Source organism: Ornithodoros turicata, unplaced genomic scaffold (genome assembly GCF_037126465.1).
Source record: "Ornithodoros turicata isolate Travis unplaced genomic scaffold, ASM3712646v1 Chromosome99, whole genome shotgun sequence".
NCBI classification, from domain to species: Eukaryota; Metazoa; Arthropoda; class Arachnida; order Ixodida; family Argasidae; genus Ornithodoros; species Ornithodoros turicata.
Window position 1 is genome coordinate 234039 of NW_026999399.1, and position 23001 is coordinate 257039.

General features: G+C 45.5%; 1 protein-coding gene across 1 annotated transcript in view; it reads left to right on the forward strand.

Annotated features, from left to right (window-relative positions):
* The first annotated feature begins 6344 nt into the window (after positions 1-6344).
* The window catches only part of LOC135374685 (uncharacterized), a 30222-nt gene continuing 13565 nt past the window's right edge, over positions 6345-23001 (forward strand). Inside the window, exons 1-3 of the mRNA XM_064607611.1 lie at positions 6345-6909; positions 7531-7602; positions 7691-7738. Of these exons, the coding sequence (XP_064463681.1) occupies positions 6861-6909; positions 7531-7602; positions 7691-7738 (169 nt within the window). The 5' untranslated portion in view covers positions 6345-6860. The remainder of the gene's footprint in view (positions 6910-7530; positions 7603-7690; positions 7739-23001) is intronic.

The following is a 23001-nucleotide window of genomic DNA, read 5'->3' on the forward strand; positions in this document are numbered from 1 at the left end:
CAAAGGGAAAGAGAACAACACTGCCATTGGCACTCCATTGGCATGTTAAAGTGACATTGGCTTGGTAAATTTCTGGGTTGGATTCAAGTGATTAAATTTATCACTACTGATCAAAATGCCTCTGGGTCATGGCACAAGTTTGTGGAACACAAATACCGTTGACCACATGATTTTCGGGCAAGTAAATTTTTATATATTTTGAACCGTTAGGTGAAACACCCTGTATAATACAATGTTGGTAAGCTGAAATTGCCGTATCATTGCACAGTATTGCTGAATTGCCGTATCTAGGGTATTTATTTATTTATACACAAAATCAACCACCTTTTGGTTGTCAAGGCATGAATAATGCATCAGGGTTTTTACAAATATAAGACAAGTTATTAAGAGTGAGCTTTAAACAGTGTTGTACCCGTTACCGAAATATGGTATCGCGATGCCGGTACTCCTTACTTGAGTACAAAGTATCGAAATAGCGATATCGATACTTCTTTTTTAAAATAACGGTGTACTGCTACCGTTAGTAAGAAAAATAAACGCGATACTTTGGGCGATACTTTTGTTTGAAATACGGAGATGTCGCGACTTAGAAATATCGCCTACGTGACTAGTTTTGCAGTGAAAAGACAACATATTTCATATGTTGCTCGGAAACGTTATGCTTGACTTTTATCAATGGCTGATTCTTGAAATCGTTCTCTGCCATCCTTGGAAGCCGTGGTCTTTCCGGCCGGCAACTGACAAAGGCCAGTGTGACATTTGCGTTAGTGTCAGGCCCACACATACCATGGAATCCAATGCCCAAAAAATCCTATATCCGAAGTTAACAATGTCACAGTATGGGAGACAGACTCAGTGCGAAACGGCAGCTTAGCAGTGGAATCCAGAGCGCGCTGACGAAGTCTTGACCTCTGTTCGTTGACCTAAACTCTTTTGTTGAACCCACTGTGGTTATTTCCTTCAGTTTCAAAGACGGTGAACACGTGTTTGGTATAATTCCATAATTCCGGATACGAAGCATTAGGCGTGTCTGCAAGCTTCTTGTCGAGGGCTAGGTGGACCAATGACAATGAATAAGAGCGGGAAATGTGGTCAGTGAAGAAAGGGTGGGGCACTAAGAAGTATGGGTGTCGGTAACGATACAGAGATCGCGTTACCATAAGTTTGTAACGGAAATACTTTTGCGATACCGACTTAAGAAAGTATCACGATACGCATTCCCATACCGAGCAACTATCGCTTACTGTAACGACGTTACTTGTACCGGCGATACATATGACACTGGCGTTAAAGGAGCGAACGGATAGAATCCAAACCAAATGGAGTACATGCAGCACCTGGTTCATCTATCTTGGTAACTATTTTGTTATGAACAACATCGAATAAGGCAAGGCAATAAAGACAACATTAAACCAACGAACGCATTGGATACAATACAGTGCGATGGAGTGCATGCAACAATCTGTTCAACAAACTTCGTAACGGTTTTGCTATCCACGACACTGTGCGTCAGTTCAGTCGATGTTCTGAGGATGAAGGAAACCTTCTGCGCATTAGTATGTGACCTTGGGAAACTGACATGACAGTGGTGTCGAGTAGGGTCTGGAGGTAACCCATTGAATGGGATATATTCCTTACCGACACGCTTGAAACAATTACTTACCAACTGAATGCTTCAGATTGTGTATTTTGCCGTGAGTTGCAAGCATGGAAGATCGAGTTCAGCGGAGAGAGGAGAGACATGGTCCATATGTGGTGGTGGTTAATCGAATTGCCCTACTTTGACTCATTTGAAGTAAATATGCGCAAGGCATAATGTAAGCATCTAAACATCCCATATTACGTCGGCGTATTTTAAAATAGGCCACATGGGACACATAAGCAGATAATTAACTTCCTTGTGTGAGCTGTCGCAAGGTGCCCCTTAAGTATAGTTTCCGATTAGCTGTTCGTTGTTAATGCTACATGTGTGGTCCATCGCAGTTGCGAAGTCAGTGTAACAGCGAAGTACGTGACTTCATGAACCGTTCTAAGCGCGATATTGTGAATGTAGTATCCATGACGTAATGGGGTTTTCTTATTAGTAAAGGACATTGGTACCCACTTTGAAACATTCAGCTGCACCTGCCCACAGAGAAAACACGTGCAAGGAACCTTCGAGACGTGGCTGGTCGTCAATAGCCCTAAGTGATTTGCGTATAAGTTACATGTAGATGTGAGGTTACCTAAAAAAATGTTGAGAAAGATTAAAAAGAAAAAAAAGCGAACCCCACCCCAACAAAGAAGTCGACCCAAAAGTGAACCTTGTGGCAATCCTGATGGTACTATGGTAATGTCTCGGACTGAATGTCACCGATAGAGACGTATTGATACAAGGATCCAATGGTTCAGCCAAGTTATCAATTGGTCGTTTATCAAGACACAACTCAGATTGCTCAATATCAGTCTATATGAGACGTGGTCGAAATACTTTCAAAAGTCTAAAAAAATCATTACAGTCAATAATTAATCCCTTCTAGGGAGTTACCCTGTAGTGACTAAGCTAAAGAAGTGCTCACTGAAGTGATGAAGTGCTGAATCGGAACTGAAGTTTATTCGGTAGGGCAAGATCCGTGGAAAAAGGAAGATAGTGAAAACGTGCCACGAGAAGGCGTGGCGCGAACTTCGTTGAAGCGCGGCGCCACAGCGTTCTCCCCTGGACTCCGTAGGGGCTAGCAGCCCAGGACACGACATGGGCATATGGGGTACATATATCCAGGATTTTCCCCATATCGGTTCAAACTGGGAAATATGGGGCCCATATTGCCCAATTGGAGCCGATATGGGGAAAATCCTGGTAAAATGGGTACAACATTGGACCCGTATCGCCAATGACCAGCCAGTATGGGTCCAGCATTCTGTGCTGCTTGGGGAACGCCACGGCCGCCACCTTCAGAAATCAACAGCCTCAATCAGGGTCATCCCATACAGGGATAAGGGGCTTCCATGCGCTGATATCAAGGAAGACTTCTTCCCTCCCCGATAAGGCCACGGACGGCTGACTAAAGCACTTCTACGCCTCTACAATTTTCGTTGTGTTGCGTGGTACCACATCAACAACCGTATCTTGAAAAGTCGGACTGTACCCACATCTATTTCAGTGCAGGACCAGATGCCCCGAGGGTGTGCCACCCAAAGATGACGCATGTTTTCGAAGCCTAATATTGGCACACCGACCCGTCTGGCCTATATAAAGTAGACCACACGATTATAGTTCCATGCAACTAGAATCATGTACATCAGCTCTCAACCACCAAATAAATTGCACTTAATTTTCCGGCTGTATGTTATTTGTCGTTCGCACGAGGAGGAACTCGTGGAGAGAACAGACTGATGAGGTCATGCGACAATCAAGCACATATCCATACAATACCTTTTATTATGATTGTGTGCATACACTGAAAATACAGACAAAGAAAATACCGAACAGCTAGCTGTGTACCACAGCACGTATATGAATATATGTCCTAGAAAAAAGAAAAAGAAGAAAAAGCAGGCACCAGGTGCATACAGAATGCGTGTACACCACAGACTGACGCTACTCTGTTATTTTGTTCACCTTTCGTGTAGGGCCACGCTGTCATCCGCGACAGAAACGTGATCTTCCTTGTGTGTTACGAAACGAATTTAATGACAATGGATAGTCATGTTTAGTTTCTAATTATTTTGTACAACAAAGAGAGGATGGTTGAGAGCATCTAAATTTTAATGAGAAAAGACTTTCACGCAGAGGCTGCAAGACTAACATCAAGTTACAAAAAAAAGAATCTATAACACATGTTGTGTGTGCTATGCTCCTACACTCTAAACATGTCTGTTATTTTACGGAAAAAGTAAATGAAAACATTACTCAGACGCCGTCCGTAAGATAAGAGAAAGATAGGGGAAAATAAAAAAAGAGAAAAATAAGAGAAAATTGAGATCTGTTTACGGTCAGCCTACTGCAGAAAAAAATAAAGAATAAAGTACTGTCAACTTTGTATGTATAGATAGGTAGAAATCCAGCGAACCGGTAGAGAAGTATGAAGGGAGTTGCTTCCAGAGCCAGCAAACGACTGCCGTCTTTCCCCCCACGCGGCCCTCCTTTCTAGCCTGAAAAGGCGAACCAGCAGAACCTTACGATTCACATACACCAGCGCCCCACAAACTGAAAAGAAACACGAGTTCAGGTTGTATAACATGATTCTTCATTCACTATTGCACACTATCAATTATTTTGAAAAGTAATTTGTCCGCTCATAATACTGCTGAGGTAAGCCCTTGACGTCTGATATTGCTTAATGCTTCAGGCTCGATGCTGCAACTTTCACTAAACTGAAGGCTTGTCAACGTTGAAAAGTCCATGTGTTTTTGACTCCTTATTCATTTCGCAAAATAGGGCGAAGCAATTGCCAAGGCTGTGAGCCTCAACCTTCCAGGCATACGGCGAGCTTCTCTACATGTATGGTCACCTTTATACCAAATGCAATAATAGATATACGGTTTCCCACTCCCCCCAAAAAATGAACAGAATATACTTAAGACATTCTAAGCTACAGTGAAGAAAATTACTATTCTCGGCTAGCTATGATAACCAGTAAAAATGAATATCTTACGCCTGCATCAATACAATCTGACGGTTTCAATGGCGGTCACAAGCAGATGCATGAAAGCCTACGGAAATTACACATAAATGTGTGCTACCAAAACAAATACCAAAACAAATCTAAACCGGAACGCAACCTAAATACACCGTACCCATCAAAAACCACAGAGCTAGCCGTTCTGCAGCCAGTTTACTCATTTATTTTGCGTTTTCGATTATTTTGTGCAGTAAAAAGTTGACTGTTACAAAAAGTACTTTTCCATTAGAAAGCGTGATCCCCTTAAGAACAGACTAGTGAGGTTTATTGGCGCAACAATGGAGTACACTATCTGCGTGTCTCAAGGAGGGAAGAATCTGTCACGCATCGGCTCCGCCTCAACGTCAGCCGCAGTCCTTCACTGCTGTTCAAAGTGGATCAGCAAGCCACACCCTTATGCTCTAACTGGAACGTCGAGGCAGATATTCGTCACCTTCTTCTCGAATGCCGCCGTTCCAAGTCCTTTCGCGACAAGTTCAAGTCTCGCCTGACCAGCCTCGGATACTCCATCTCTCTCTCGACACTAATTGGCACGCGGAGCAGTGGTGTAACCGCGGTGCTTCTCCACTACCTTCCTGATACCGGTCTCTTCAGCAGTCCGTGACATCGCGTGTGTGACGGCACAACACTTATGACCTCGGACCCCACATCGCCTTACTCTTAACTGCCCCAAGAATACACCCTAAGGAATTACTTAATGAGGAAGAACAAGACAGCCCCCCCCCCCCGGCTGACTTTTCCTGTGAAAATAAATAGAACCTCCACCCCCTTTGAGAACAGCGTAATCATCGCTACATGCGGTATAGACACCAGGATGGCACCTCGATGAAACTTTGTTGACTACATGCTGCCTTTGATGACCCCTGCAAAAATAAAATCAACAAAATGCAGTGTATCGCTAAACCAGTAAGAATAAAGTGTACTTTCTGCTGCGTATGATATTGTACACGTGATCGTATCACTACCATGTCGAGTATGTTAGTGGGTATAAAAGCAAAAACTTTCCTTTAATGGTTACTTTTCGCATTTCATTATAACATAAAATAGGAAGGTAATGAAGGTTGCGACTAATATGAACTACAGGGTGTGTGCAGAAAAACATTTTTACATGTAACTCGTTGTCTACTTAGCCGAGGAAGTTCCGGTGGCGCACGACGGCGTATTTATGCGTGCGAAAGCTACAAAAAAATCCTGGAAGCCATACTCAGTGGAAAAAAATAAACAGAGCGCGAAAACATTGGCTTCCATGCATTAGAATAGGGTGGTCATGCATTTCGGTCTCATGAGAGTTTGTGCAGGCACCGCTAGGGGTACTGCCGATGAGCATCCATGTGGGACATTGTTTCGATTTATGCACCGATAGCTCCCCTAGCGGTACTTGAACACAACTCTCCTACGTGCACCGTCTTGCCCTTTCACATACACCCTGTTGTCCACCATGTTGCCCTATTCTGATGCACGGAAGCCGAAGTTTTCGTTGTTCCGTTTATTTTTTAAGCTGGGTATGGCTTCCACAATTTTTCTACAGATTTCGCACGCATAAATGTGCCATCGTGCGCCACCGGAAGTTCGTTAGTTAGGTAGGCAACAAGCTATGTGCCTAAATGCGGGTCACGTTTTTCTGCACACACCCTGTATATAGGGGGCGAATGGAAATAGCTTCGGAAAGGCAATGTCGATACCCTCTTTCACCACTGAAGCTTGTATGCACAGCTGCTGCATCGTGTTAGTCTCTAGAACGCCCATCTGTGCATGGTCTGTCGCAAAAATAAAATCAAACCTAATCGAATCCGACCCGTGTTTTCCCTGCAGACACCATGTGTGAGCTTTTCTGACATAATACGATATCTCTGTGGTATATCTGATCTATTTGATCTCGCTCGCGAATAATGTCTGGAAGCGTTTCGTAAAATCGAGCTAAGGCTAATTACGGTAGTTTGCCCATACCTAGTGCTGCTGGTGAAACAGTCGCTGTCGCATTGCTAGAATGCCATCTGACGGACAGTAAACATACGTGTATTACTGCGAATTAGGTATCGCTACTTCGACCGTCGAAAAAGAATACACAAGGGAAAAAATCTGCTATTCTACGCCACTGCGGCAGTCAGAACCAACAAACTAGCGTCTCGCACTAAATTTCGATGAACTTATTTCGTTTCCAGAGGCCGACTGTTGGCCTGTGTATTACTTCTTCTTGTAATGGTTATCCTTCTCGTCGTCGTAAGAGCCTGGATGTTCCTCAACCAAGGTAGGAACACTGGAAATAGTATCTTCCTCAACCAGCATCTGCATGTTACATGCCAAATAATGTGCCCTCCTTACCTCCATCTAGCGTATTTGCGTCATAGCCAAATTTAAGACAGCAAGATATATTCGTGTCTTCCGACTGCCGAGTCGGTATCACGATCTAGCTAATCACCCTTTTTCTCTGTCCGCTTTAGTGCTGAAAAGTGCAGCCTTAATGGCTTCATGCTCCATGTATTACAGTCATAGCCACAAGGCGGCTCTCCGTAAGTGCAGAGAATGCGTCAAGAGAACGCGCAGCACTTTTAACTAGAGGGAGAGATCCGCTCAGAATCATGCAGGTGATACACCGTTTGTCCCTCATGTGTCTGCTGAAGCAGATCTGCTAAAAGCCTTCCTCTACTAATTTCTCTCCATTTCTACGACCATCATTCTGACGTGCTGTTAGGCATCTTAACGGAAAATATGGTTTCCCGAACAACATTTCGTCCCTTGTGACAAATTTCGTGACGGATCAGACCGTTTTCTGTTTCGGATTCAAAATTAGCGACAACGTTTATTCTGTAACAGTTCCGATTCGTTTGCTACAAGTCCTGATTTTTCTCAGAGTTGCTCGTCTTAACAGATACAGAATACATCCACCATCAAATCCCATCGACGACGTCAAAGGTCACACATGGCACATCCACCACAACACGTAAGTATTAACACCAATTGAGAAGTCTGCAGAGTTAAGGATCAGAGACAATGCTAACATCAAAAATTTAATCCCAAATGAACTTCAGAGGATACAACGACGCCAAAACTCGCACAGAGCACAACCACCACAACAAGTAAGTATGAACATCAATTGAAACATTTGCGTATGTAGGGATAAGAGAAAATACTGACATCCAGATTTTAAGACAATGAAAAAATGGCTAAGAAGCAACAAGCTCATGAACATTGTTCATAGTGTAGAACCCCGACACTATCTAGGGAAGACGAAAGGAGACTTGGTGTTGTGTCTGTCCCTTGGTGCTCCCTAGACTCGGGTATTTACATGATGCAAATTTTAAGATTGAATTTTAAGCATGAAGAAAGAATACCATCGTTCATAACGCCAAAGTAACATTGAAAAATGAATTACCCTAAATATCCTGGTTGTCAATCAGACACTCCAGAGAAACGCATTTGATGGCTTTGTTTTGCATCACCGGAAGACGCGACACGGCGTGGCAGCTGACGTCATGGAGATTTCGGCTCCCGATGAACACTGAGATCGCCATTTCATGTTCACTGAATTTGCATTCTTCTTTCGTTCCACTGTCCATTGAAGAACTGATGCGCTTTCTGATGCGTTTATGATGAAATGAGTTGGGACACTTTCATGCAGGCGGTTTATTACATACTGAATAATGAGGAAAAAAGAATTATTCTTCTCCGTGTCGTACTTAGCCAGATACACGCCCTCGAAGACCATCGACCAAAGAGCTGACCTCACGGAGCTCAGAGTTGTGTCGTTCCCATTGGACACCGTAAGCACGTGACCTCCCGTGCGCTGCCCCACTCGTGACGCCGAGGGTCGTGATGTCAGTGCAGCATGAGTTTTCTTGTATGCTTTCATTGGTGTTAACCAAGTTACACAGAAGGAGTAGGGACTGTTGGCAACAACGATTTAACAGACAACGCCCGTTGCCATCTTGACATGCCTGTCAGAATCCACACCCAGACACAGACCCTTAGGAATGCTCTCTCTCTCTCGTGCCTCAGTTCTAGCAGGCGCTGTATTCTTGCTGCTATCAGAAGCAGGTGACATTCCTCCCTTCCTAATAGGTTAGCCTGACCGGTGGTGTCACTGACCATGCACTTCCGGTTACAGTTACCAGTCCTCTCTGATCACAAGATGCAAGATATTTTGAACATGCTCTCTGCTGACAGTTACGAGCTATTTCCTGGTCACACATGTCCAACTCAAGCCACAGAAGCACTAACGCGTTTACCTCTACTAAATGTGACCTTCTCGCTTAAAGGATGCATTTGATTTATGTGCCGTTTCCGAACTTTAGCACTTACTAGCACCGTGACGTTACGGGGACCTAACACTACGCGGACAGTCCATATCTTCACGCGGCCATAGCAGCATACGCCTTTGTCATATCTCGTCTGTTCGCTGTACACTTTTTTAGTAACCCTCACAGGCTTGACCATGTCTACCAGTGTGCGGATTTCTCTGCCATGAAACAATGCTACAGGCGACTTCCCCGTAGCCGCAGTTGGCGTCCGTCGATACTTCATAACCAAGTCCTGCAAACAGTCCGGAAGGTTTGTCACTGCATGGCCCAGCTTGATGGTTTGAATGTATCTCCCTGCTTGCCCATTTGTTGCTGGGTGAAACGAGGCTGTGACCCTGTGTTTAATACCCATTCTTAGAAAGCCTTCGAAATCCGTTCTCACTAGTCCACTCCCTGGGAAGCTATACCTACTGAACCCTTCAGGAAGCAACTGTATACCCTTGTTTGTGCTTGTTAACGCTTCCGGCCACCTTAAAAATATATAAAAAAAAACGTCCAGGCAAATGAGTAGGTACTTGCTATTGACTGACTCTGCATAGTCTATATGCGCTCTTTGCCATGCTGTTTCCGGCTGGTCCCATTGAAGTACCTGACACAATGGCGGCATATTCTTCTGTAGTAAGCACTCCGTGCAGCTATTCACCATCTCATCTATGTCAATGCCTGGCCACCACGCAAGACTTCTAGCGAGTTCCTTCATTCGTGATATGCCGAAGTGCCCTCGGTGCAGTTCCATTAAGACCCTGCTGCGACATGTCTCTGGAATTAAGACACTCTGTGCTCGAAGGATGCAGTCCTGTTGCAGCGTGGACTCTTCACCACCCCTGGTCCACTTCGTGGCTTTGCTAACGCCAGTTTTGAGTTCACGGCTCAGTTCTTACAGTTCTCGGTCCTTCTTGTGCTCAGGCAATTTCTTTGTAGGTCACAGGTATGCAGTAAACGTATTGTAGTTGAAACATTTCAGCGTCATCTACGTGTGCAAGTTCTTCACTGGAGCGGGGAAGTCGTGACAAGGCATTTGCGTTGCTATGCAGTTTTGTATTGCGGCACTTAATGTACTGAAACCCTTGCTGGTACGGAGCATATAATGTTGCATTCTAGGAGCCGCTAGTATAGGGATGTTCTTGTCTGCTGCAAATGTTGAGATCGAACCCTTGTGATCTGTCACTTGGAGGAAAGTCCTCCGCTACAAAATTTCGAAGAGCGTCCTTACACCGAATATAATGCTCAGAGCATCTTTGTCTATCTGAGAGTACCTTTGTGCAGTCTGAGAGTGTCGTTTGTGACACTGTCTGTAGGTACCTAGCAGATAACAAGGAACATCGGTATGTGCTGTGCATGTTTATTGCGTCGTCGCCATGTTGATGGCGTCCTAAATTGCTACAGGGCTCCCCCTTCTAGAGCGTCGTCCGGCTAGAGACAGTCAGAAGAAAGGGACCATGTCACAGTGTTTCGGCTGTGTAGGCCTCGGGCTTCAGTGTGGCTGAAGGAATGCGAAATTCAGAGTATGTGTTAGAGGGGATGACGGTGGAGACGTGCTCTGGCTTCACGTGATGCAGAGCTACTGTGTCGTGTTTAAGGCTGACGACGACGGTCTTCGGGGAGTGCTCCATCTACGGTCCGGAATCGTGTGGGGTAAGGAGCCCGATGAGCACGTGCGAAGCGTTCTTGAGGTCCTGGCTGACGAAAGCGGTGCGCCGTGCCGGCATGCGCGGCGAAACCGGAAGGATGGACCGGAACAAGTCGTGGAGCTTGTCAATGTACGCGGCTCGGCAGCTCGATGATGATGGGGCTCAGCGGGCCGCGATGTGAGAAAATCACCTCGGAGGCGGACCGGGGACCGTGCACCAACTCCTTGGAACTACAGCTAGATATTCGTTCTTGGATGCTCAGATGCCCAGCAATGCGAAGGGAAGTGTTGTCTCCAATGCGCGGGGATAGCGCGGCCAGTGACTGTCACGTTCAGCAGACGGTGTAGTCGTTCGACTAGCCTATTCGCCATAGGGCGGTAGGCAGTCGTGTGGATGTGGCGAGTTCCGAGCAGCTGCGTAAGAGCCGTGAAGGGAGGGCACTGAAAGTGCCGTCCGCGGTCGGTGGTCACGATGGAGGAGCATCCAAACGATGCGACAAAAGTCTCAGTGAGTGATTGGGCGCTTATGTCAGTCAGCGGCACTGCTTCGAGTAAATGCACTGCTGCGACTAAATAACTGCACTGCTCGTAAATCGCTCTACAGAAGTTAGGATGTATCGGTATCTTTAAGATGGTGGGAGGGGACCGACATGTCCACATGGCCATCATCCAACCGGGCGCGAAGTGGCAGAAACGGCTGAAGTAGACACGCGCTGACAAGGGATGCAGGTCTTCACCCTGTCCTAAACATCCTTATTCATGCACGGCCAGACGTAACGCTGTGTCAGAAGCTTTTGATTAGCGCGCATGCCAGGATGGGAAAGGGCGTGCGTCGAGTGGAAGGTGGACCACCTGAAATTTGCTGGAACGCATGGTCGATTAACGCATGTTCTGGTATCACAAATGACAGTCGTTTAACTGGCAGGGACAGGGTCCTCGCACAGCACCAGTGACGTGTATAGCGTGGCTAGAAATGCCGACTTGTGCCTGGCGCAGAAATGGATTGAATGCGCGAGAGGACGTCCGCAGCACTGTTGTCCAAACCGTGCACATGACGTATATCCCTGGTAAATTCGGAAATGCTTGCCAGGTGCCGCACCGACTACTTCGCCGGACTTCCCGGCAAAAATTAGGCTGAAGTATATAGAAAGGAGAGTAAAAATTGGAATAACAGGTAAATGTAAAGCACTGAACTGTTGGCATTCTCCCGATGTGTATGACATAGTGCTCTGTTTAACGCACGGCACAAACATTGTAACATCTTGAATTCAACATAAAAGCGCCATGATTATTCCATCTCAGTGGCTAGTTTCTCTGCCGTGCATACATCCACATCGAGTACAACGAATTGTTCGTTACGCAGAATGCTTTGCCGCCTTTCTGTGTCGCTGAGGACTTCGTTTAACTGTTTACGTGTCCCGCACAACATTGCTTGTGGATCATTTAATAGACGAAGAAGTTATGAGCCGCCTGCAAGGGTGAGCTCGAGAGGGGGCTTGAGTGAAAGCTTGAGACCGGCAAGAGCCTTTTCTCATCTCTGCTTCGCAGACCGAACGATCACGAAACATGGCGTCTGAAGTCTCCAAAAATGCAAGATTCACTCAGCGTCCTTATCTCCGCCATGTAGGTAGTCACCGAGTCATTGGTTCCTTTGTGATCTCCTTTTGAGGAAATCATAACGTAGCGGGCTGTCCAAGGGCTGGGAAGCGAAGTGACGTTAGAGGTTCGCTTGAATTCATGTTTACCCAGTTGGTCTATTGGTCAGTTGTCTACAAACAAGTCAAGAAGTACCTCCTTGAACCGCAAAGAGTGATGCTATAGTGACCGTAGCCGTCCCACCACCCGTGCCTGCGTTTCCGTTCTTGTGAGTCTTCAACGTAGCCGTGTGAGAACCTCGCAGTTAAAGACCGTTCCCTGCTTGTGTGGAAAGCCTTCAGTTGGCCAAACAGAGCCATGATGAGCCTCCGGGAACGTTCTAAGGAACCATCGCAACTGTTATCGCAATGTAATCGTCGCCAACGACGTCATTTGGGAGTCTTCGTATCGAAACACATACAAGTCGTGAGCCCTCTGCCGGTCCATACACATTTTGAGCCTGGAAGGAAACGTACAAAAAATGAACAAGAAGGAACAGGGGGTGTGCCACCTACACATAGAAGTCTTGGCAGTCTGTGATTTCCTGTTCTAACGAACCTGTGGCCTTCTACTGATTCTCTATAGAATAAGCCAGGAGTGTGAGAACCCAACGGAGCATCCTGATTGCCGCAGTGACCGGGTAATTGCGGTAAATGGCTTGTGGTTCGCATAGAGAACCAACTATTTGGCAGAGCTATGATTGTGGAACTTCTTTATGCTTAAAAATCGTTACATGAGGATCCGTCTGCTTGTGGGCTTAATGTCCTCCGGCGCATGGCAGTAGTGAATTTTAGTATACCTTTGATAAGGTTACGGTGCCTATCGGAACCAATCGCTGTGGTGCATGACTCAGAATCTTATCCACTCCTTGTTTCCGGTTGACATTCCTCGCAAGTCAGACATTCCTCCATTAGATTATGCAGTGATAGTGTGTCGACGATTAGTTGAACCTCTGTCGCGGTGGTATTCACGATAATACTTCATCCTCATCTCAAAAAATTCGTCACAGTTTTAATTGTGCTCACTAGTGATGGCCAATAGAATCCTCGAATCGCAGTGCCCAAAACGGCGAATCGGATCTTTTGGATCCACCAAGCACATCCCAGGCAAAAATCTGGAGTGGGACCTCTTCGAAGTGGATCATTGGACAGGAACCACTTCGAATGTGGAACTATTCACTGGCTGGGACCAGTTAAAAGTGGAACCACTTTCACGGTGGTGCCACTTGAAGTGGAACCAATGGAATTTATCCAGTGGTCCCCTCTGCTAAGTGGTCTCGGATCCGACCACCTAGCAGACGGGACCACTGAATGCATGACAGAGTAATGCGTAGAAAAGCACATACAAGCCAAGTAAATATTGTTTATTCTGCTACGAGCATACACTAAGAATAAAGAAATAATCGATACATCTCTCACGTACTAAGTCGCACACGGGTAATCACTCACTGCGTCTAGACGAGGCATGTGCTTGTGTTGAATTTGCGATGCACTCACGGACAACAGGGACCATGGCGTTTTGTTGACCACCTCACACATGTATTTTCTCAGAGAAGATGACACCTCCGTCCATGTAGGTCACAGCATGTACACTTTTCCTCTTCACCCAAACGATCCTTATTCTTTATACCACCGTGTTTCTCAGGTTCCTCTAGCTCCTGAAATAAAACATATGATCAGTAGTAATCGAAGCACCACGGTAAGCACTTATACCTCTTAACATCGGAAGAAGCATTCTGTGCAGTCCGTTTGGCGTTTCATCGTCCGGTTCTCCTGCGAACGCCGTGTCTTCCTAGCTTCGAAACTTCTCCGAGATATCGCCCATATGTTTCACATGACTCATTGTCATCACGTTGTCTTAGAAAACGCACTAAAAACACGTACATAGTGCACAGGAGATGCACGATCTCTGCCATGGCAACCGAAGAGAAAAAACGACCTTGCAATGACGCGTCTAAGTTCCACCTGACGCCTGACGCTATCTCTGCTCTCTCTCGCCTCTCGCCCTCCCGCGGCCCGCCAGCCCGCCGTTCGAATTTGAATTGAAAGCCTCCCGCCGCACCGGGGCGCCCTCATAATTATTGCATCTGCTTTGGGTCAGCCCGTGCAATTACCTCTTTGTTTTTACTACTTCTAATTATTTGGCGGAGTGTGTAATCCTTTGATTGTGTCTTTTGACATTTTGCTGGTACGTTTTATGACATTTGCCTTTAGATGAGAATATGAGCACGCATCGAAGTTACAGCATATATTTTATCGAAGACGTAGACGGATAAAAACAATATATATAGATCATACGTGTGCTAAAATACATTAAAATAACGGCTAAAAAACAGAAGGGTATATGGCAAGTGTGGACTCTTCTTCCCCTAACGGATCTCAAAGGGACAAGCTGCCTAGCTTGGAATCTCAAGTGGTTCAATTGACCATTGTGGGAACAAAATGGTACCTGTGAGGCTCCCACTCATAGGCTCCCACAGGCTCCTCCTGTAAGTTCTGGAACCGTTTGAGGCCTGAGTGGTACCACTGATTTCACCAATGTGGAACCAGCCACCCACTTGCGAATCCAACTGGGACCATCAAGATTCAACTGGAACCATTCCGGGACCATCCACATTCAACTGGAATCATTCTGGAACCAGTCCAGATTTTCGCCTGGTATTTATTTGTATATTTTTTAAAGGTTGCTCCTCCGGTGTCCACCGTAAGCCAAATAGATCTCTCTAGTGTGTGGTTGCATTGTTCTGGATTGAAGGAGTTCGGAAAGGAACTGTCCCATTCCGTGCTTAAATGCAATATGCTTTCGGTTTTGATCGTTTGTTACTTTTATTGAAACAATGTCCTGCAGTCGATGAACTACGTCTTAGTTTACATTTACGAAGTAGATTCCAGAATCGTAGGCGTGGTGGAGTCGCGGAACCGTTTTTGGATTCGGATTGGTGAAATTGTGGATTCGTCCTGCCGCTAGTAGTCTTTACCTGTCGACGGGCATATAACGCGTGAGAAGTTTTCCTTCTGCGCACGCGTTCGCTATGTACCAATTAGAAACCAACTGTACGGCTTTCCTTTGTGCAACTACAGGATCACCCCACAATGGAATATTTCTCGTGTTTCCGGATATAGCCACTTGGCACTTTCATGACATGTGTGGATGTGTGGGTGTTGTTCGTGTTGACGAGGCTCTCGTTCTGCTTTAAGAAAGGCTTCGGCGATACGTAAGGCATTGTTGATAACAACGACACTTGTTGGGCAAAGCGAGCTCTGAGTTGTTGATCCTGTAAGGTAGAACGTGGCCAGAATCTTCTTTTTGTATTCACATAAAGTAATGCTGGACCGATGAATTCAAAGACATTGGCCTTTCATCTTGGGGTCATTCCAGCTCAAACGTCCTAGGGCGGTGGCTCGATCATCAGGGATTTCGACGAAATTTTTTTTGTGGTGTTTCCCTTCGCGTGCACAAGACAAATGCAAAATATTTCGCTCACAAAGCTAACCGCTCCTCCGCTAGGTGGCGCGAAACTTCCGCGTAACGAGCGAAACCTTACTCCATTTGCGCGTCTCCTGCGTGCCAACCGTTCAGCGGATCGGAAAAATTTAAAAGAGATGCGCTTGAAAAAGGGTATGTCTATTTGTGAGCGCGTTTCTAGCGCTTTTGAACCTAAAATAACATAGAAGAACGTCTGCCGAAATTGCGCAAAACTTTCAATATTGATGATATTTTTTTAATGCCGCGTTACGCATCACACATCGAAACATTTCTTTGTTCGGCTAATCCACATAGTGCAGGCATTACCTCAAAAAAATTCCAAGCCCCTAGCTGCAGCCGTTTCTGAAATAAACCTCACGGCACTCTGAGCTGTGACAGGCAGTCATCTCTGCTTTTTGTGCTTTCACTTTTTGATTTTCTTATCTATTCGTTTACGTCTTTTTTTTAATTATTATTATGCACTATGACACATTGGAAAGCTTATCTAATGTTGTACGTTCTGAACCATTTGCATTGCACTTAAATATCCGCAGCTTATGTAAACACCTTGATGAGCTTAAAACTGTTGTGGAAACTCTCCAATCGAGAATATCGTATATTGCGCTTTCTGAAACTTGGAGCAACACATACAGTGAACAGTTCTTACAGCTCTGCGGATACGATGTTCAGTTCAGCCATAGAAATGATTCTTACGGTGGTGTTGCGCTTTTTGTAAAATCATGCGTTTCATATTTTCCTCGACTTGATTTGCATATAAATGTGCCTTTCGTGGACTCACTGTTTATAGAAGTGCCGGACTGCCCTTCCTCTGTTTGTTGTTTCTCAAAGCGTCCACTGATCATTGGTGTCATTTATAGATCACCTAGGAATGACCTAGACATGTTCCTTGCTGATTTTGGTGTTCTGTTAGACAAGTTGTCTACCTCCAGATATAACACTGTTATTCTTGGGGACTTCAACATCGACTTGCTAAAAATTGACCGCGGGTGTCTCTCTTACATAGAAGTGCTCGCTTCTCATGGATTTCACCAATTAATCTCGAATGCTACACGTTTTGGTCCGTCGGGATCCGGCACGCTACTTGATCATGTTATTACCAATCTTTTCGAACCACGACTGTGCCATGGCATTGTGGCATCTGACATAACTGATGATGAAATTATTTATGTGGGTGGTACAACCACAGACTATAATGAAATCCCCGACGCCCGATCTTTGCGCCCTGTTGTAAATTACAATAAGGTCGAAAGGTCCATTTCACGAATTTCATGGGATTTGAGCCCCTTCGCTGACGCTAGGGACAAGTTCACTCACTTCCATGTAAAGCTTCGAGAGGTAGTGAAGAATTCCACAGGTTTTTCCGCTTTTAGTCGTCGCTCATGCATTAAGCAACCATGGATAACAAAAGGAATCCTCAAGAGCATTAAACATAAGAATAACCTTTATCGGAAAGTTAGGCTATCACCTATGAACTGTGATCTACGCAGTCGTTACGCGAAATATAATAATACCCTTAAAAACACTTTAAGACTAGCTAAAAGTAAATATTTTTCATCGTGTATCTCTGCCACACGGGGAGACCACAGGCGTATCTGGAATGTAGTCAATACTGCATTGTCGAGGTAACGCAAAAAGGCAAACCCTGGTTCGCGTTTTCTTCTCATGAATGACGTGCCTGTTACTGAGCCAATGGATGTAGCCAATAGATTTAACGAATATTTCTGCAATGTCCCAACACGCCTGCTGTCGTCTGTTGATACATCTCCCACAGTTTCGCTTCCATCCCACTATGCAGACACTTTTTTCCTCTCGCCTACCACACATCACGAAGTTGCATTAACCATTCAGGCATTAAAACCTTTGAGCTCAACAGGTTACGATGAGATATCGTCGTGCTTCCTGAAGCGATTCTCTAATTATTTATCTGAACCGTTGTCAGAAATATTTAACGCTTGTTTTCTTCAGGGGGTTTTTCCACGAGAACTCAAACTTGCAAAAGTCATACCCATACGTAAGAAGGGCGCTAGGTCAGATGTTGGAAACTTCAGACCTATTTCCCTCTTACCTTCATTAAGCAAGCTGCTTGAAAAGCTAATTCTGGTTAGGCTTGAACGTTTCTTTGAAGATAACAACCATTTTAGCGATTGTCAATTCGGATTCCGTAAAAAGAAGTCCACTACACTTGCACTTGTCCACGCTACCGAAAAGATTCGTACTAATATTGAAGCCAAATTACTAACTATGGGGATCTTTGTGGATCTCACCAAAGCCTTCGACCTGATCAACCACAGCATTCTACTCACTAAACTGGAAAGATATGGTATCAGAGGTGTTCCATTATCACTCTTGCAAAATTACTTGGAGGGTCGTGAGCAGTTTGTTTTCAACTGTGGCTCATCATCATTCCCTCCCCCGTTGACCACTGGAGTCCCACAAGGTTCTCTTTTGGGTCCCTTCTTATTCCTAGTATACATCAACGATCTTCCAGACTTCCTCTCCTCTACCTGTTTTCTTTACGCAGATGATACAAATATTTTTGTCGAGGATACTCACTTGCCCAACCTATTTCGTAAGGCATCGTTTGTTCTACAAAAATTACACATGTGGCTAACATCGAATAAGTTGCTGGCCAACACACAGAAAACGACGTATGTTGTATTCCACCCCGTCCAAAGAATTCTTGATTTTTCTGGCATGCAACTTTCCCTCGGAAGTCTTATTATTGCCCGTGCAACGACGGCTAGGTTCTTGGGTGTTATACTCCACGAACACCTAAACTGGCAGGCGCACATTAGTCACGTTCAAAATAAAATCACGTCAGGTCTGTATGCTCTAGCTAAGCTCAGGTCCTTTGTCCCTATCAACACTTTGCTCATTGTTTATTACGCGCTGTTCCATTCACACCTTTCCTACGGCCTGGAGGTATACGGTCTTACGTATTGCAGCAACTTACAGCCTTTGCTGGTGGCTCAGAAAAGGGCGCTCCGTATTATACTCAATTTACGTCCTCGAGAATCCGTAAGGTTTGCTTTTCCACTTCTTGGTGTCCTTAACATTTTCGACCTTCTGAAGTACAAAGTGTCTCTAATCATGCACGATCTCTTTCACACACCTGCTAACAGGCACCAGATTCCCGTACAAAATCCTGCTCGGCCTTACCCGCTTAGGCACGACACCAATACACTGCATTTTCCCACGCCTCGAACTAATTATGGCTCACTATCATTAGCATGTTTTGGCAGCCAGACCTGGAATAATCTGCCCCGAAACTTGCGCACAATTACCAACTCCACCGCTTTTAAGCGCAGTATTAAATACTACTTCCGCTCATCTCAATAGATCGCAACATGTTATTGTCATTTTTCCTGTCTTTGTCTTCCCTCACTCTCCCCATCGACTCGGATGTGTTAATGTATTTTTTTTTTGTATCCTAGTTTCCAACTGTACTCATGACAGTGCTCCTCGCCCAGTGTGTTTCATTGAATTGTGTTCCTGCCTGGACTGCATCACAGGGCTTGCCCTCGCAGTCCTGTTTATTATTGTATGTTGTTTTTCGTTGTTTGAGAGCAATAAAAGAAAGAAAGAAAGAAAGAAATAAAAAATCCCAAAGTTCGCAAAAATGCCTAAGTAGAGACTGCAGAAAAGCAAACTCCCGGACGGCCTAGAACGTCGAGTGTGGTATCAAACTGTAGATCAATGTATCCAGTTTGCAGAAATAGAAGATACCGAGGGTGTTTTTCTTTGTCAGGGATGCACAATTTTTTATTAAGTAGAGCAGTGTAGAGGCCACGCCGTAAGTGAGGTTTCCGGGTTCCCGGCGCTCCTTTCGCCCCACAGCTCTTAACTGCTGAGCGTCATATACACCTTAATGACTAATGCATAAAAATATCACAAGTGGCAAGACATTTTCCGGCAAAGACACGGGAAACACGGAGCTTAAGAGTTCAACATACAACAACGACAACAACAAATAAATTATGACTGAGTTCACTATAACACGCACAATTACCACCGGATCGCATGTTTCTATGTTGAGTCTCGGCGGAAAGTTTCACTAGAAGTTTGCATCTCACAGTGAACCTCAAATTAGGTAAGACACTACCATAAAACGCGGAAAATATCGCCTTTGTTTGACGCTGGTGTTAACGATGCCCGCAGGTGCGTCTGCGACAACGGTTGAAAATGGTGGTAGTTGCGTGTACCTGGAACGGAAAGAGCTTTCCGGAACCGTTCTCCGAGTATCTCTTCTTCTTTGCAAACCTTTTCCTTTGGCACCCATATTGGCACACCGATGTCCTCTTCATGGTGGCAGATGTTGTTGCGAAGTTTTTTCGGTTCTTGTACTGGGAGGCTGCTCCATCAGTAAAGTAGTGGATCTTCTTTATGTCATTGTGGATAATCAAAAAGTGACCATGAAACGTCCTCAGGAACAGATGCACAGCAGCTGTGTTGTGAGCCACAGAATCTGAGCTGATGACATACGATTTGTGTTGGAGGGTGGGGGTGTCAGTTGTGCGGAAGTACGCCACGATCAGATGAATCGTAGCTTGTGTGTTCTCCCAGTGGAAGGATTGGGAGGCGTCCTGAACGATGAAGCTGTAGTTCTCAGCAAAGTGGAGTAAGACTATAGCTTCATTTGCAGGCAAGTCGTCCTTTAGGGCTGATAAATATTTGGACTGCTCTTTACTGATGAAATGGTGCACTTTCAAGCTCTCGAGTCTGGACAATAGAAGCTCTGTGAAATCCTCTGCTGGAAGGACCGTCGTCTGAAGACTAATTTGGGCTCCGGGTACCCACTGTTGAAATGACACAGTGTCCCAGAAGTCAGAACGAAGTATCTCATCCTCTTCCATCTTCTCTCGAACCTTTGAGACACCTACACAGCTTATACATGTCCCTGTCACGCACTCTTCGCTAGTGATGCTGCATACCATCATTTCGAAGAAGTGCTTATACTCCTCCCTCACTCCCACTGCAGCAAACATGAGTTTCAAGTTCTGGTGGTACAAGCACACGCAGACAGATTGTGTCCCAGGAGCGCCTGCCAGTACACACCACGGCGGACGTAAGGATCCGAACGTGGAAAACCCAAGCTTGACATCCGGGTTGCGTTGCATCCACTCACAGTATGCTTCACGAAGGTTGACTAGAAGCATCTTCATTTGGTGCCCTTTGAGAACGTCTTTTTTGCCCGGGAGGCAGTATGTTATTGCGGCATCTTCATAGAAGCTTTGTACGTTGACTGGTAGTGGTCTCCTCCTTCGAGGAAGTGGCTGTGCGAGCACACCCTTGCTACTTTTCAGCTCCCTAGATCTCCTAACCATTCTCTCCGGTGCTCCGAAGTACTCCATCACTTTACGTAGAGACCATGATGCAGGTGCCAAAGTGTAGTATTGAAGTGCGCTTGGTGACAGACTCTTTCTCGTGGTACTTCTTTTTCAACTGCGAGAGCAACGCCTTGGGGTCGGTCGTCACCTAGCGCACGAATTTCGTGTGTTGCTTCAATGGGCACTCTGACTCCGAGGCTCTTTTCTATTACAGACTTAGCACTGGCATGAATCTTAGCCAGTTTCTTCTTGGCGTAAATTTCTCTTTGTGTCATAGATGTTCTTTTTCACGGGAGTTTCGCTGATAGCCTGCAAGGAAACATTAAAGGCACCTAACGATCCTCTGCGTGTATCGTAATGACTGTTGCCGTTCGACGTGGACTTGTCATGGGTTGCAACTGAAGAAGCTACAGGGACGATCTCAGAGGCGCTTTCCTTGTCGCAAGGCTTGTCGCCAGGTGCCAGGCCGACTAACGTCAACCTTCGGGCAAAGCTGACGGAAATGCTCTTTGTGCCCCGAACTTTCTTTCTATGATTTGCAAAAGGATCTGCGCAGGTTCTGGATGTTATTGCAAACGGGTACTTACTAGTGTAGAAGTAGTAGTGGTATCCACATATTTCGTTGATGATTACAGCGCTGCGCCGAGATCGAGACGATATTGTGAACTGCTGTTCCTCCGTGAGACTTGAAAGCTGAATACTCTTGATGCTGTAGAAAGGCCTACACTTCTGTGGTCCAAATGAGCATCTTTGCACAATATCGGCATTCTCATCTCCCAGATCTTCTCGGCGGTTACTGACCGATGTACTTTCCTCGTGAAGTGAAAAGCGAACTGTACAGCCCCGCGGATTTGGGGATCCGAAGGACCGACGTTGACGTCGCGCTAGCTTCCACGGTGTCATAAAGTCGGTGTCCGGCACTTTTCCTTTATTCACAAGCACTTATACTACAGCAAAAGCGTGGAACAGCCAAGTGTTTCGAAGGTGGGAGGGAGCGCCCGGAACCCGGAAACTTCACTTACGGCGTGGACTCTACACTGCTCTACCTAAAAAAATTGTGTATCACTAACAAAGAAAAACACCCTCGAGATCTTCTATTCCTGCAAACTAGATACATTGATCTACAGTGTGATACCACACTCGACGTTCTCGGCCGTTCGGCAGTTTGCTTTTTTGCCGTCTCTACTTAGGCATTTTTGCGGAAAAAGTGAACTTTGGGATTTTTTATTTCAGAAACGGCTGCAGCTAGGGGCTTGAAAGTTTTTTGAGGTAATGCCTAGATATGTGGATTAGCCAAACAAAAAATGTTTCTATGTGTGATGCATACCGCGGCATAAAGAAATCATCAATATTGGAAGTTTTGCGCAACTTCGGCAGACGTTCTTCTGTGTTATTTTAGGTTCAAAAGCGCTAGAAACGCGCTCACAAATAGACATACCCTTTTTCAAGCGCATCTCTCTTAAATTTTCCCGATCCGCTGAACAGTTGGCACGCGGGAGGCGCGCAAATGGAGTAAGGTTTCGCTCATTACGAGGAAGTTTCGCGTCACCTAGCGGAGAAGGGGTTAGCTTTGTGAGCGTAATACTTTGCATTTGTCTTGTGCACGTGAAGGGGAACACAAAAAAAACAAAAAAAATTCGTCGAAATCCCTGATGGTCGAGCAACCGACCTCGGACGTTTGAGCTGGAATGATCCTTTATGACGATTTGAATGACGTTTTACACGTTTGCCTAATGCCCGGTCACGTCTGTTGCAAATATTCGATGGGACTTCTCTCATCAGTTGCGGACGGATCAACGAGCGTAGAACATTGACACTCTGTGCTCCCTACAATCGCTACCAATTGTCCACTCGAAAACTGGTGCGATTCCCAAATTGGAGACACCCCTGAAGGCGAATCTTTCTGAATGACAAACGTCCGTACCACGAAGAGCCGTAACTTCCAACAGACGCTTGCACAGACC